The sequence below is a fragment of the Ochotona curzoniae genome, unplaced genomic scaffold (genome assembly GCF_017591425.1).
Source record: "Ochotona curzoniae isolate NIBS_2020 unplaced genomic scaffold, NIBS_Ocur_1.0 scaffold_3890, whole genome shotgun sequence".
NCBI lineage: Eukaryota > Metazoa > Chordata > Mammalia > Lagomorpha > Ochotonidae > Ochotona > Ochotona curzoniae.
Genome location: NW_024467115.1, coordinates 9,869,832 through 9,883,245, shown reverse-complemented (window position 1 = coordinate 9,883,245; position 13,414 = coordinate 9,869,832). Strand labels below are relative to the sequence as shown.

General features: G+C 36.1%; 1 protein-coding gene across 8 annotated transcripts in view; it reads left to right on the top strand.

Moving 5' to 3' along the window:
• Window positions 1-13,414, top strand: part of PTPRK (protein tyrosine phosphatase receptor type K) — a 521,455-nt gene that overhangs the window by 400,130 nt on the left and 107,911 nt on the right. For all 8 annotated transcript variants that reach the window (XM_040965636.1, XM_040965637.1, XM_040965635.1 and 5 more), the window contains 4 exons: window positions 621-923; window positions 5,147-5,256; window positions 6,224-6,425; window positions 12,140-12,245. In XM_040965636.1, the coding sequence (XP_040821570.1) occupies window positions 621-923; window positions 5,147-5,256; window positions 6,224-6,425; window positions 12,140-12,245 (721 nt within the window). The remainder of the gene's footprint in view (window positions 1-620; window positions 924-5,146; window positions 5,257-6,223; window positions 6,426-12,139; window positions 12,246-13,414) is intronic.

Below are 13,414 nucleotides of genomic sequence, written 5' to 3'. Positions count from 1 at the left end.
ATGAATGGATACTTGTCTTTGGAATACCTAGTTCTGCCAACATTTTCCAATTGAGTGGAATTGTCCTCCCAGTTTCTTTTGGGTAACAGTGAGTGGATTTGCAGATCTGAGTCTTTTATAGAAAAAGACAAGAGATCAAGAAGGAAGGAAGATATTGTAAACATCTACATGTGCTCTTGTAATTTTTCTGACTTCTTTTTTGCTTTGATGAACAGCGTCATCTGAGGTAATTAATGTTAGCTCATGAATGCATGATTTTTTGAAAATGGTAGTTCGGTGTTACAGACTAATTAGCCTACCGCATAGCTTGGTGACATGACAAATCATAGTTTGTTGACTCTTATCCATCATGATACATTAGCTAATCCACTTGCTCATTAATGAGAAAAGAAAAGGGATACAGAGAACTGAGCAGTAACAAGTGTAAAGGCTTGTGGACGATTTTTCAGGTTTTAATTCTCTGCCAAGTTCATGAATACTATGCATTATGAACACACACAAATGGAAAAGAAAAATGACTTCACATTTTCTTCAGGATGTGCTTATGCTAGATCGTACTCTGTGTATCCAAGATCACTGATGATTGACAGCTATCTGAAACCCTGCCTTTTTTTTTTCAGAACCTATGCGAACCCCAAAGACATTAAAAATTGCCGAAATACAGGCAAGACGCATTGCTGTGGATTGGGAATCCTTGGGCTACAACATTACTCGGTGCCACACGTTCAATGTCACGATCTGCTACCATTTCTTTCGTGGTCACAATGAGAGCAAGGCGGACTGTTTAGACATGGATCCCAAAGCCCCTCAACATGTTGTGGACCATCTGCCTCCTTATACAAATGTCAGCCTCAAGATGATCCTAACCAATCCTGAAGGAAGAAAGGAGAGTGAGGAGACAATTATTCAAACTGATGAAGATGGTATGCTCATACTTCCTTACTTCATTAAAAAAGGGAATTGTGTGACTGAATAAACATTAACATTATACATACATCCACTTTTGCACTGTATCACTAATGCACATATGATCCCATTTCTATCTTTAACAAAGATGTATACACAAGTGTACACATTTTAATGTAGTGACTATAAAAGTAATCAATTATTTTGATATAACGTTTCATTTCCAAATTTCCTTTTCCAAATACTGTGTGTGCTGTGCAATGAACTGAAGCAAAGCTAAGCCGGGAATTTATAATGAGAAGCTTTACATTCTGTTTTCATAATTCCAACCGTAACAAATTCCTCCACCATTCTAACTATCGATTTCTCATTTCTAAATGTAGGATTTATATTAGGTGATCATTAAGGTTACTTCTATTTCTAAAATTTATCAGTAATCCCACAGTTGGACTATAGGATTGTTTTTTAATTATCTGTTTCCTGCTTCCATCTAGTTCTAAATTATTGGCTTAGATGCAATTTTGGTGCCTGCAAGGTACAAAACTTCCAAAAGTATATTGATATGCTGTGGTTTCTACAACTATTTCTTATCACTTCATATCTTCCTACTCTGAAAAACAGAAGCAATACTGGTTTATCCCACTGTTTTTGTTGTCATAAAAAGAAGAGGTGAGACATCCTTATTTCAGTACAGTGTTGAAGAGAAAACATTGTATGACTCTCTAATTAAGTATGGATTCCTTCCCATGATTCTCAAGTTTCAGGGAAATGCCCAAAGGTTCATTTATAATGAATCTCCTTTTTCAGGATTGGAATACTCAGGTAGAATGTCCTCAGCTGTTATCATTGTACTTGCACATAATTGAAAGGCAAAATATTCAAACAACAGCTCTGCCTAACTTATAAACATACAGACAGCCCTACATTCTTCCACTTCCAACTACATATACACAGAACTTGAGGTCTTTAATATAAGAAAAATTAATAGATCTTACATAGGTGTTTGATAGCAATGGAAAGATTAAAAAAACTGAAATTCCTTTCTCATAAAGTGAGATAGATGTTATAGCATCTGTGTGATGATACGCAGGATGGTTTGTGAGCTTGCTGTTCAATGACAAACAAACCAATGCAGTCAGTCTTACAAGGTTTCTATGTTTTATTAAATCTTCAAGTGACATTTTGTATATCATATGATTGGAGTAATGATGGAGGAATGAACAGCTAAGATATTTTAAATCATATCCAAAGTTAATAAAAATTAATGACATCATTACTTGATCAAAAATAATATTACAAGGTAAAACGATATTAACTGTGTATTTATTCTGTTTTACTTTTAGATGATTGTGTTAGAAGAATTTTGTTTACTTTACTGATGTTGTTTCAAATATTATTCAACAGTGTAGTCACAAACTAATCCACTCTGCTGTGCCTGTCTTTTTGTTTTTATTTCATGAATATTATGTGAGGATTGATGTGCAAGCTTTTATGAAGTATTTTGAAGTAATTCTGTTTTCAGATGTGCGCATGTGCACTTGTTTCCACACAGAGCACTTGATGTGTCTTACTGTTCCTGAGGGGGGAAAGGATATCTAAGTCATAATCTGTTGTTGCAAAGATCGATGGCTTATGATGATCTGATTAAGTCAGTCTTACTAAATTATTGCTGCCCTATATACATAGAAAAAGAATGAATTATCAGCCATCTAATAAAAGGACATAATTTTATGAAAAGAATTCTTGGGACATCCATAAATCATGAGAGCAAAGCTGGAGTGATTTCCCACCAGAACCCGAAGGTAGAATTTATATTTAATTTATTACACACATTTTTTTAATGCATGGGCAGAATTTTTATATGAGCTTTAGTTTTCATTTTTTATTCTGGCATTCATAAAAATCAATATTATGAAGTTAGCTCAGCAGAAAAATCTGGCTGGAGGACATTTTGAGGGAATACTAAGCTATTTTTGAAAGTGCATGTATTAAAGGCTATAATGCTTATTTAATATACTCCTGCCCCACCCACCTCTCATTTTTCTTCTGTTACATTTTGGGATTTGGATATTAAAGTGCTCTTCATATTCAAAAAAGATTAGCTGAAACAGTTCTCCTATAAATCGCAATCAAGGGGGGGGCGATATGAGCGCTCTCTGTGAGAAGTTGCTAATGCAGAGATGTGATGTGACATTCTCTGTGACTCACGGCTGCCATAAAAACCGTTGTATAACTTCATGTTGTATTTACACACATATAAGTACATGGAAACATGGTGTGTTCAGGCAGACATCAGCTTCCTTCTAATGCAAAATGTTATGCTGCCATCGCACCCACAAATGTTAATGTGTATTTTGTACTTCACCTATATGTAGGTTTTTTTTTATGCACTACACTAGTCCAAGTACAGACTGTTGTATAGTGTTCGTTTTCATACCCTTTTGTTCCACACGTTTTCCCTCTTATTAATTTGACTTTGTGGTTACTTAAAGCAAATTCAACTGAAAACAATAATTTTAAGAACCTAGAAATACAAAACTCCTAGGGAAGTTTTGTAATTCCAACTGTTCTTCAACACAAAGCTTCTCACAGTTTACATCACCCCTGTTTATGAAATCTTGATGTTTTGTACTGTTTGTATCCAACTGTGATAAATGAAAATACTCTTATTAATATTAAAGTGTCTTGGAATAAGCATTCACTCACTACGTGGAGTTTTTGCCTGCGACCCCTACCCTGGTGACCATCTCCAAGAAATATATACAGATGTAAAAGTATCTGTTCCTTAATTACAGTCATAAAGTATATCGAGTCAGTGGAACAGAAGCAGCAGGCACTACCTTGGAAAACACGACAATGCCCGTAGCAACCTAAGGGAATGCCAGAGATGATGTGGTCCCGCTGTTGCTGTTGTTGCGTTTGCAAGGCCACCTGTGCCTGCGGGTGGACTGGAGGTGGGAGAGGGACCCAGATGCAGTTAACCTTTCCTAAGGCCTTCAGTTGACAGATGCATCAACATGGCTTCCCAAGTTCAGTGCTGACTTTTTTTCTGTTTACTGTGTGTTTCTTTCCTTTATACATTTATAATTAATGTGCCAAATCATGTTGTCTGTCTCAGAGGTCATAATATCATTTATAGTCTCCTTGTAGATTAAAATAAATCTTATTCTTGACATATCATTCAGAGCTTCTTGATGCTGTTAGCCACAATGCAATGCATTCCTTTGATCCAGTGATTTTTAATTTATTTCAATCCTCACAAAATTGCTCTATACTTTGAAATGACATTTCTAGATAATGTCATGTGTGAAGTTCACTGAAACGTGAGATTAAGGGAAAATATTAATTAAAAATCATGCTTGCCCAATGCTAGGTTGATATTTTCAAAAGGAAGCATGCTTTTTAAGCCAGATAGGATAAATAAAATATATTTATGAAACATTATCAGAAGTATAAGCTAGGTTTAAGTGAATGATTAGCTGCTGAATAGTTAAATGTATAAAACAAAACTACACTGAAGTACAAGCACCTTATATTTTGTCAACAAAGGGTAAGGCAATATTAAACACCGCTAGTGGTTACCACAAGTATATAACATTTTCAGGTTATTTCTAAAGTGAAGGCTCCTCAAATATGTACGCAGTCATTTGAAAGTAGTTTACAGATTGTTGAATTATAAATAACTCTGATGTTAATACATGTAACTTTGATGATTGAATTTTATTTTAATAAAGGCATCACTGATACCTAAATCCATTCAGCTTTAACAAATTGTTAAAACTTAACAATAACCAGTGCTGCCTATTTTTAAAATTACACAAAGTCTAGTACATATAGCAATAGCGGACATTTCAATTCAGTGCTATGAGATTTGGTTTTTTGAGTCCAAGGAGCATTGGTCGTTATTATAATTCATTGTTTTATGAACTTTGCTTACATAAACCCTTTAGGGGATTATTCTAAATCTTCCAAAATCTTTCAGGGAAATCAGCTCTAATCTTGAAACAGATTACAAATGAGATCTTCGTATTACTAGAGGTATACAGCAGAGAATACTAAACTGCGTAGCATATGCAACTGTGAGGTGATGGGTATTCTTTTGAGTACGAATAACTATAACTGTTTCTATATTTTTATTTATGTCACTTTATGTCTAACTTTGTATATCTAGCTTAAAATATAGATACTTTTTTGTTTTTAATATACGCATTCTTAAAAATGAAAATGTATGTCTTTGTAGTGCCTGGTCCTGTACCTGTCAAATCACTTCAAGGAACATCCTTTGAAAATAAGATCTTCTTGAATTGGAAAGAACCTTTGGAACCAAATGGAATCATCACTCAGTATGAGGTAATGAGAGAATAAGAAGTGTTTTTTGGAACTGAAGGACTAAGGGCCTCAAAAAAACAAAGGGAAAAATTAAATGGAAATAATGGGAAAAAATGTGTGAAGAATAGGAGATTAAAATTGCTTTGCTTCCATTTTTCTTTCATTCTAAAATTGAGTAACATATATACCATGTAAAATTTTCAAAGTCTTAAGGTGTCTGCATATTTTTTGGTTTTGTTTCAGGATTATTCATATAAAACATGTTGGGTAATGATTTTAATGAATGATCTAACATAAAATCCCTTGTTTCCCTTTTATATAAAATTAAGAAACATTTCATACTATAATTTAAGAGAAATAAAGGATGAAAAACAAAGACTTTAAGTGGATTAAAAGTATGAGTATTCTAGAGCTTTATGTCAACTTTGAGTGTGAATCATCTTTTTTAAGTATGAGAGAGGAAAGAGAAGAAAGGAAAGATCATTCTAATTTCAAAAATCTGCAGTTGCATTGCTACTCAGTGATTAGCATGTGGAGGTGTAAATTCCGAGAAGCTACGGAATGAATCATGACTAGTGGGCAACACAAATGATTCATTTTATTTTCTGATTGTATACTTGAGTACTACTTATGTGAAATTTGTCGTGTAATATGGAAAAAGTATAAACTTTTTGTATACTTTCTGTGTTTCATAGATATTAAAATCCATGAAATTTTATGTAGAAGCATAAATATATAGAGAGAAATATATATGAAATTTGTTTCTCTACTTGAAGAGGGTCTATGTATTTTGTCCATTTAGACATAGTTTTAGGTATATCTGTACAGGGATGGTGGGTGCATAGCAGAAGTAGCCTGTCAAAGCAAGGAGATTATGTGGGGGAAAAAAATACTGCCCTGGCTTATTACCTTATTTGAAAAGGTTGCAATTGCAATTAATTATGACTGATTTTGGCTATGTAATGGAATAATGTATTTTATCCAACAGGTCAGCTATAGCAGCATAAGATCCTTTGATCCGGCGGTTCCGGTAGCAGGACCTCCCCAGACTGTGTCAAATCTGTGGAACAGCACTCACCATGTCTTCATGCATCTCCACCCTGGGACCACCTATCAGTTTTTCATTCGAGCCAGCACTGTCAAAGGCTTTGGACCACCCACAGCCATCAACGTGACTACTAATATCTCAGGTGTGCAAATGAATAAAGTACAAATAAGATAGTTAATTCTCTCCATTCATAAGAATACGTCCTAGAGAATTATGTATACATTGAGTGAGGTTCGTCTTGCTTGCTCAGTGTGTGATGTGTTAATGCATGACTGAAGGCTCTGTGAAGAATCACTTGAATACAAATTGTATGTCCAAGTCCAAGCTACTCAGAGTCACTTTTAATTAGCAATATCTTCCTGAAAATCATGTGCATCTTACTAAAAAAACGTTCCAAGTTTATTGGAACTAGTCGTATGCCATATTAGATTTTGTCAGATCCTTACATTAAATTGACTTTATCTAAAGAGTGGTGGAGCATCCTTGCCCTAATATCATAAAACATCGTTGCTCAACTCCATTCCATTTTCCTTGATGTTCTGATAGTTACAAAACATGTGGGTTTTCCTGTCTGTCTTATAAAACTCACATAAATGAATCTAAATTTCACAATGGGAACATGCAGGATAATTTTAGGTTGACAAATATAATTAAATTTCACATTCCATTATGTTTAGAGTTGTATAGCCTGTTTGATTAGATTGTTTACAGATGTTATTTCAGCTTCAGTCAAATCACCAGTGAAACCTGATTACATTTTTCCTAGGAATTAGCATTACAATGAATCCATTCCAGTTTATATAAGGTCTTATCTTCTTTATTTAAGATTAGTGAAGAAAAACTAGACTTGAAAAATAAATGTTTTTAAAATCAGCCATAAAATATGTGAAAACATTAATTTTGACTGTTTAAATTTCATTTTCTTTATTAATTTGATTTCCATTATACTTCTACATAGCACAATTAATGATTGATCCTAACACTCTACAAAATTCTGTCCCTGGCCTGGATCCATAACATTTCCGTCAAAAGGCAGATATGTTGTGCTTTAATTATATTTTTAAATGTATTATTTTAATTATTTTTATTTTTGATGATTTTTACATAGTCGATTAGTATGATAAGGGTCAAAGGCTACAGGAAGGTGGGTGAGATCACCATTTTCACTTCCTCTTTTTTTTCTTCCTATATCTGGGGGAAAGAGGGACAAAGGGGAGAAGCACACCCAGCCTCCCAAGCATCCCAGAGCCCCGGACATGGGGCATGCTGTGATGAGAGATTTCGACGGTTCAACAGTTCTGAATTAATGAGAGAGAATGAGAGAGATATCTTCCATCTTCTGCTTCACTCCCCAGTTGGCTGAAAAGGCTGGAGCTGAACTGATCCAAACCTGGGAGCCAGGAGCTTCTTCTAGGTATCCCACATGGATGCAGGGGCCCAAGGACATGAACCAGTCTCTGCTGCTGTCCTGTCCAAAAGCAAGGTGCTGGCTCAGGTAGAGCCAAGGCCCATGTGGATGCCAGCACTACGAAGTAGAGGATTAGACTCTTGGACCAATTTACTAGCCATCTACTTTCTTTTTTTTAAACCTAAGTGAAAGTGTATATGTTACAGTTTCCCAGAAGCTTGTTCATTCCCTAAATGACCACAGTGGCAAAGGGGTGAAACACCTGGATTAAGATTAAAAAGCACAATGTACTGACTGGCTAGAGGTCTGCAGTGAAGGAAAGCTAGTAGTGAGAGCCATAGCCAGCAGTGTCACAGTACTCCAATATGGATTGGGACATTTAAAAAAAGATTCATTTATTTTTATTGGAAAGTCAGATATACAAAGAGGAGAAGTAGAGAGAAAGATCTTTTGTCCAATGGTTCACACCCCAAGCGGCTGCGACAGCTGGAGCTGACCAGATCCAAAGCCAGGAGCCTCTTCCAGGTCTCCCATGTGGGTGCAGGGTCCCAAGCTTTGGTCCATCTTCAACTGCTTTCCCAGGCCACATACAGTGAGCTGGATGGGAAACAGGGTCACTGGAATATGAACTGGCGCCCATATAGGATCCCGGTGCGTTCAAGGCTAGGACTTTTACTGCTAAGCTATCATGCTGGGCCAGATTTGGGTATATTAGTAGTGATCTTAACCACAAGTTCAGTGCTTACCCACAGAAATTTGTTGAATATGATGCAAACTTTAAAAACATATCACAAATAAAATTATTCTGAGGTTTGCACATTTGATTAATCTTCATATTTAAATTATGTTTTGAAGCTCTCATTTATTATTTTGAAAATGACAATGCATTAAATGCCAGTATGACAGTTGGCTTGGTGATACAGAGTCAACTCACTGCCTACAAACCCCAGTTCCCCTATGAAACTGCTGGTTTGAGTCCTGACTGTTCTACTTCCATTCCAACTCCCTACCACACGGAATAGCAGCAGAAAGTAAAGTTCTTGGGCCCCTAATGGCATTCAACATGCCTGGCTTCAGTCTCACTGATCCCACTGCTGGAACCACGTATGGAGTGAACCAGCAAATGGAAGATTTCCGTGTGTCTGTTCCTCTCTGTTACACACAACTTTTCAAATAAGTGAATGAATCTTGGAAAACAAAACTCTGGAGTAGGTGTATTACTTAGCAGTTCTGAAGCCCATGGAGCACCTATTTCCCATTTTAGAATGCCTGGAGTCAAGTCCAAGTTTAGCTCTTATCTCCAGGGTCCTTCTCATCTCTACATACCCTGGGTGTCGTTGGATATTACTCAAATAAGTGTGTCCCTGCCAACCGTGTGAAAGACCTAGGTCAGATTCCAGGATCTCAGCTTAGTCTTTAGTCCCAACCACTAAAGCCATATGGGGAATAAGCCAGGGGATCAGAGCCCGTCCTCTCTCTTAAGAAAGAAATTTTACAAAAATTGAAAGCATAATTTTCATTTTTTCTGGTGAAACCATTCTGAAACATCAATTGAAAACATTTATGTTATCACATTACTACATAATAATAATATTTTAGCAATGTTTTAACCTACTGCAGCATGTGTCTTACCCTGTAGAATTATCATTAGTGCTAAAACTAAAATCTTTCAACAGCTAAAGCTAAGAAATATAAATTGATGAAACAATAATTGAACACATGTACATTGTTGAGAGTTATGGGCATACATAGGCACATGCATACATTAACTTATGTCTTAGACATTGTAGTTGTGTTGAACTAAAAATGTATAAAGACTAGAGCACAGATCTAAATATCTTTGAATTATTTTAGTTTCACTTGTCTCAACCTAAGTAGATTGAGTTCTGTATTAAGCATAATATTGAGTTGTATGTTAAGAATTGTACCTGAAAAACACAGTTGAACTCAAACTGTACTGGGCCCTGCTAGCTGTCATAACTAAGGCTGAAAAAAAAAACATAATTAGAATGATTCCCAACAAAATGTAATTTTAAAATAATTTGTTATTTCTTCATTAAATCTGGGAATAATATTCATCACAGTTTTAAAATCAATTCCAGTAACACTCAGATTATTGAGATTTTAGAAATAAAAACATTTATATACATATAGACATGGGCAAATATATTGAACATCTGTTTGGTTCACCTTTTTGTAAGGTTCACTTGTTTGTAATGCAATGTTACAGAGAGAAAGGAAGAGAGAGAGCAAGAGAGAGAAAAGGAGAGAAGGATATTTTCCATTTTCTGGCTTACTTCCCAAATGTCATAATTTCTTTTTCTGTATTTGGATACGTGTTTAAAATGTCTGTGTTACTCTGCCTTCACACTTACCCTCCTTCAATTTATTTTCTATCAGTTTTCATCTAACATATATTTCCTTTTTTATTTACACACACACACACGGGGGCCAATGCAGTGGTATAGCAACCTAATCCTTTACCTGTGGTGCTGGCATCCCAAATGGGCACCAGTCTGTGTCCAGCTATTCTGCTGATCCAGCCCGCTGCTTATATCCTAGGAAAATAGTAAATGATGGCATCTTTCCCTGGGCCCAGGCACCTACAGTGGGGGCATGGAGGAAGCTCTGGGCTCCTGGATTTGGATCAGATCAAGCTCCCAGCATTATAGCCGTTTGAGAAATGGAGCTGGGGTTGGGAAATCAATCCCCACCCCATCTATCTCTCTCTTCTCTCTTCTATCTTCTCTCTTTTCACTCTCTCTCTCTCCCTCCCTCCCTTTGTAAATCTGTGTTTCAAGTAAAAATATTTACATCTCGGGTGTGTGTGTGTGTGTGTGCAACCAGCAGGATCATATCCAAGCATCCCCTCATGCCTGGCTCACCCTTGTGGGGCTCTTTCTTCCATTTCTCCCCATGTGCCACAAGGTCTAGCAACAGAGTGATGCTTATAGTTGTTAGAATACATCATGTAGTTTTATGTTTTCTTCTCTTCAAGCAGCCCATGCTGTTTCTTCATTCTGCAATTTTAGTCCTTTTTTTATATCTTGCTAATCAGTTTCCAACTTCTGAAAAATGAACTCAAATATTTCCTAAGCCTTGAAATTTTCCAGTAGTTTTAAGCTGTTTTTGTTACTTTCACTAAAATACCCGAGAGGCTTTTTTTTTTTATGCCATGAGGTCTATTTCACGGTATGGTTTGGAGATTTTAGTTCGGGACTCACCAGTCCAATAGCCCAAACCTAACCTAAGATATCTTAGGTTAAACATCTTCATGAGTTTTTGGAACCAACGTCTCCTTAATGTGTAAAACCTATTTCATTGTCCCATCTCCTAACACTTACTTGACAAGTGTGTTCTCCTGGCTAGCACCATGAGCATCACCTGGAAATATTCTAGAACCACACTCCTGAACTGATTGGCTGGGAGACTCCTGTGGAGAGGGTGTGAGCCTTGGTTTAAGAATCCCTCCATTGTCCTTGGAGTTTACAGGTTTGGCCACTGTTAGTATAGCAGGTTAAGGTCCTTAACTCATTTAGCTTCTTAACATTTTGATTATTTTTGTTTGGTTTTGCAGATTCTCTCCATAAATATGAATTCCTGTTTTTTTTAATTCAACAATGCTTTGTTCTTTATATTTATGCACATATAAGCTCAGTATAAACTACTGTGTCCAGTAATTGTTGAACTAAATAAATGCTTCAGAAATGCATTACATGCCACTTGCTTTCCGTGTTTTCTAGTGATGCACACAATTTGCTGAGTGTATACTCCTTTAAACATCTTTCCACATATAAAAAACCCATAGTTCTTTGAGATCACTCCTTTACCTAGTTTGAGATAGGAAGTCTTCCTCCTCCCACTCATAGCAAACATTATCCTGTATTTTGAAAACATGTAATTTCCTTCCGTTCACAAGTTAGAGCACAAGAGCACTAGTTCTTGGGAGTGAGAACGAAGGTGCCCATCCTCATTCACCAGTCTTGATTGGCAGCGTTTCCTTCTGTCCACGGTGGCCCAGAGGGAGATGCTGAGTTTTTCCACTGCCTCCAACCATCGGTGGCAGTGCTTCCCAGGCTACCCTTCCCTCAGTTTCTACCAACCACAGCTCCAAATATCCTTGTCTGAATATTGTACTGATAATCCTCAGCTTCTACTCTGAACCCTTATTGCTCACCTGAAGGTCTTCATAAACTATGTGATACTCATGTCACACATGGCTCTGTTGTTTAAATTTCAGCAACAAATCTTAGCCTGAATGCATCCTAAACTTTAGATTCCTGCTGTTAATGTTCAATGGCAGACGGTGTGCAAATAACGCATGCTTTTATCTAATTAGGTATTTCATTGATTTTATCCTATGTTAGAATCATTTCTCAATCTTGATCCTTGATATTCTACTATGAGTTGATAGAAACTTTCTGTTTGTCTCATTGCTCACTTATCAGCTCCGACTTTACCCGACTATGAAGGAGTCGATGCGTCTCTCAATGAAACTGCCACTACGATAACTGTATTGTTGAGACCAGCTCAAGCCAAAGGTGCACCTATCAGGTAGGCATGGGGAAAAAAATCTGTAAAACAAATCAATCTCGGCTTTTTGGCTAAGATCAAGTGTAAAAATAGGTAAAGAAAAAAGGAGCCAGGAGAAGAATCATTAGCTTACAGCCTAAAGCATATCACCCTAAAGCATGTTCTTTTTTCTCTGTGACATTAATTTAATAAGTACCAACAAAAAGTTTTAATTTTAATTTTTTTTCCACCTTGAGAATTTCTGCATGTGGTCTTGTAGTCTCTATAAGTTGCACGGAACTCTAAGATGTTAATGAACTGAACCATTCGCCTCTACACTGTTTAAGAGTTTTGAATTTTCCCCCCATCAGTCTTTTTTTTTTTTTTATTTCACATTTTTGGTTGGTGTCTATGGGCATAAAGGATTTGTCAGATATTTGTCAGAAATACAATAAAGAAATAATTCTTGTCCAGTGCAGTCGTTCAGTTATAAATAATTTTACATGAGTGATTGAAACATAGGAGACTTTGAGGACATACAAGCAGTGTGATTATAATGAATGAATCCTATGTGGTTTCTAACTCCTGAACTGCTCCTTCTCGAAAGTTTCATCATAAATATCAAAGTTCAGTTTGTGTTTCCTTTATCTTTCCAATTAAATTTTTTAACGTTTTCTTAATATTCCCCATCTTTACAGAAGAGTGTGAGCTACATCATGTTTAGGAATTGACTCAAATTATTACAGTCATTTCAGTATTTCACATCTACAATCCGATGAATGTCCTAAACTCAAGCAATTTTCCATTTGAGTCTTGTAGATTTTATGGAAATTTTGATATCAAGCTCCTGTTGAAAAGTAATTTACCATGCAGGTGTTTCCTCATATAAACAGACATATCAAGCTACTTATGTGCTTATTTATCAAAGTAAAGTTAAGATTTGTTCTGTGTGTGTAAAGTGAACATATTTGACATCATGCAAACAGATCAACTACTCAGGGAATCCTATGTCACTAAAGGAAAGAAATGTATTTCTCAATTTAAAAAGCACATATTCATAGAAGAACATCAGTCATAAAGCATGAGTTCTATTTCACTATAAGAGAGAGCTGTACTACACTGCAAAAGAAAGATGGGTGAGTGTGCTTAGCACCTAAGCACTCATGAAGTGCTGGGTACTTGAAAATTTAGAATATATAATGTTCTTCGTA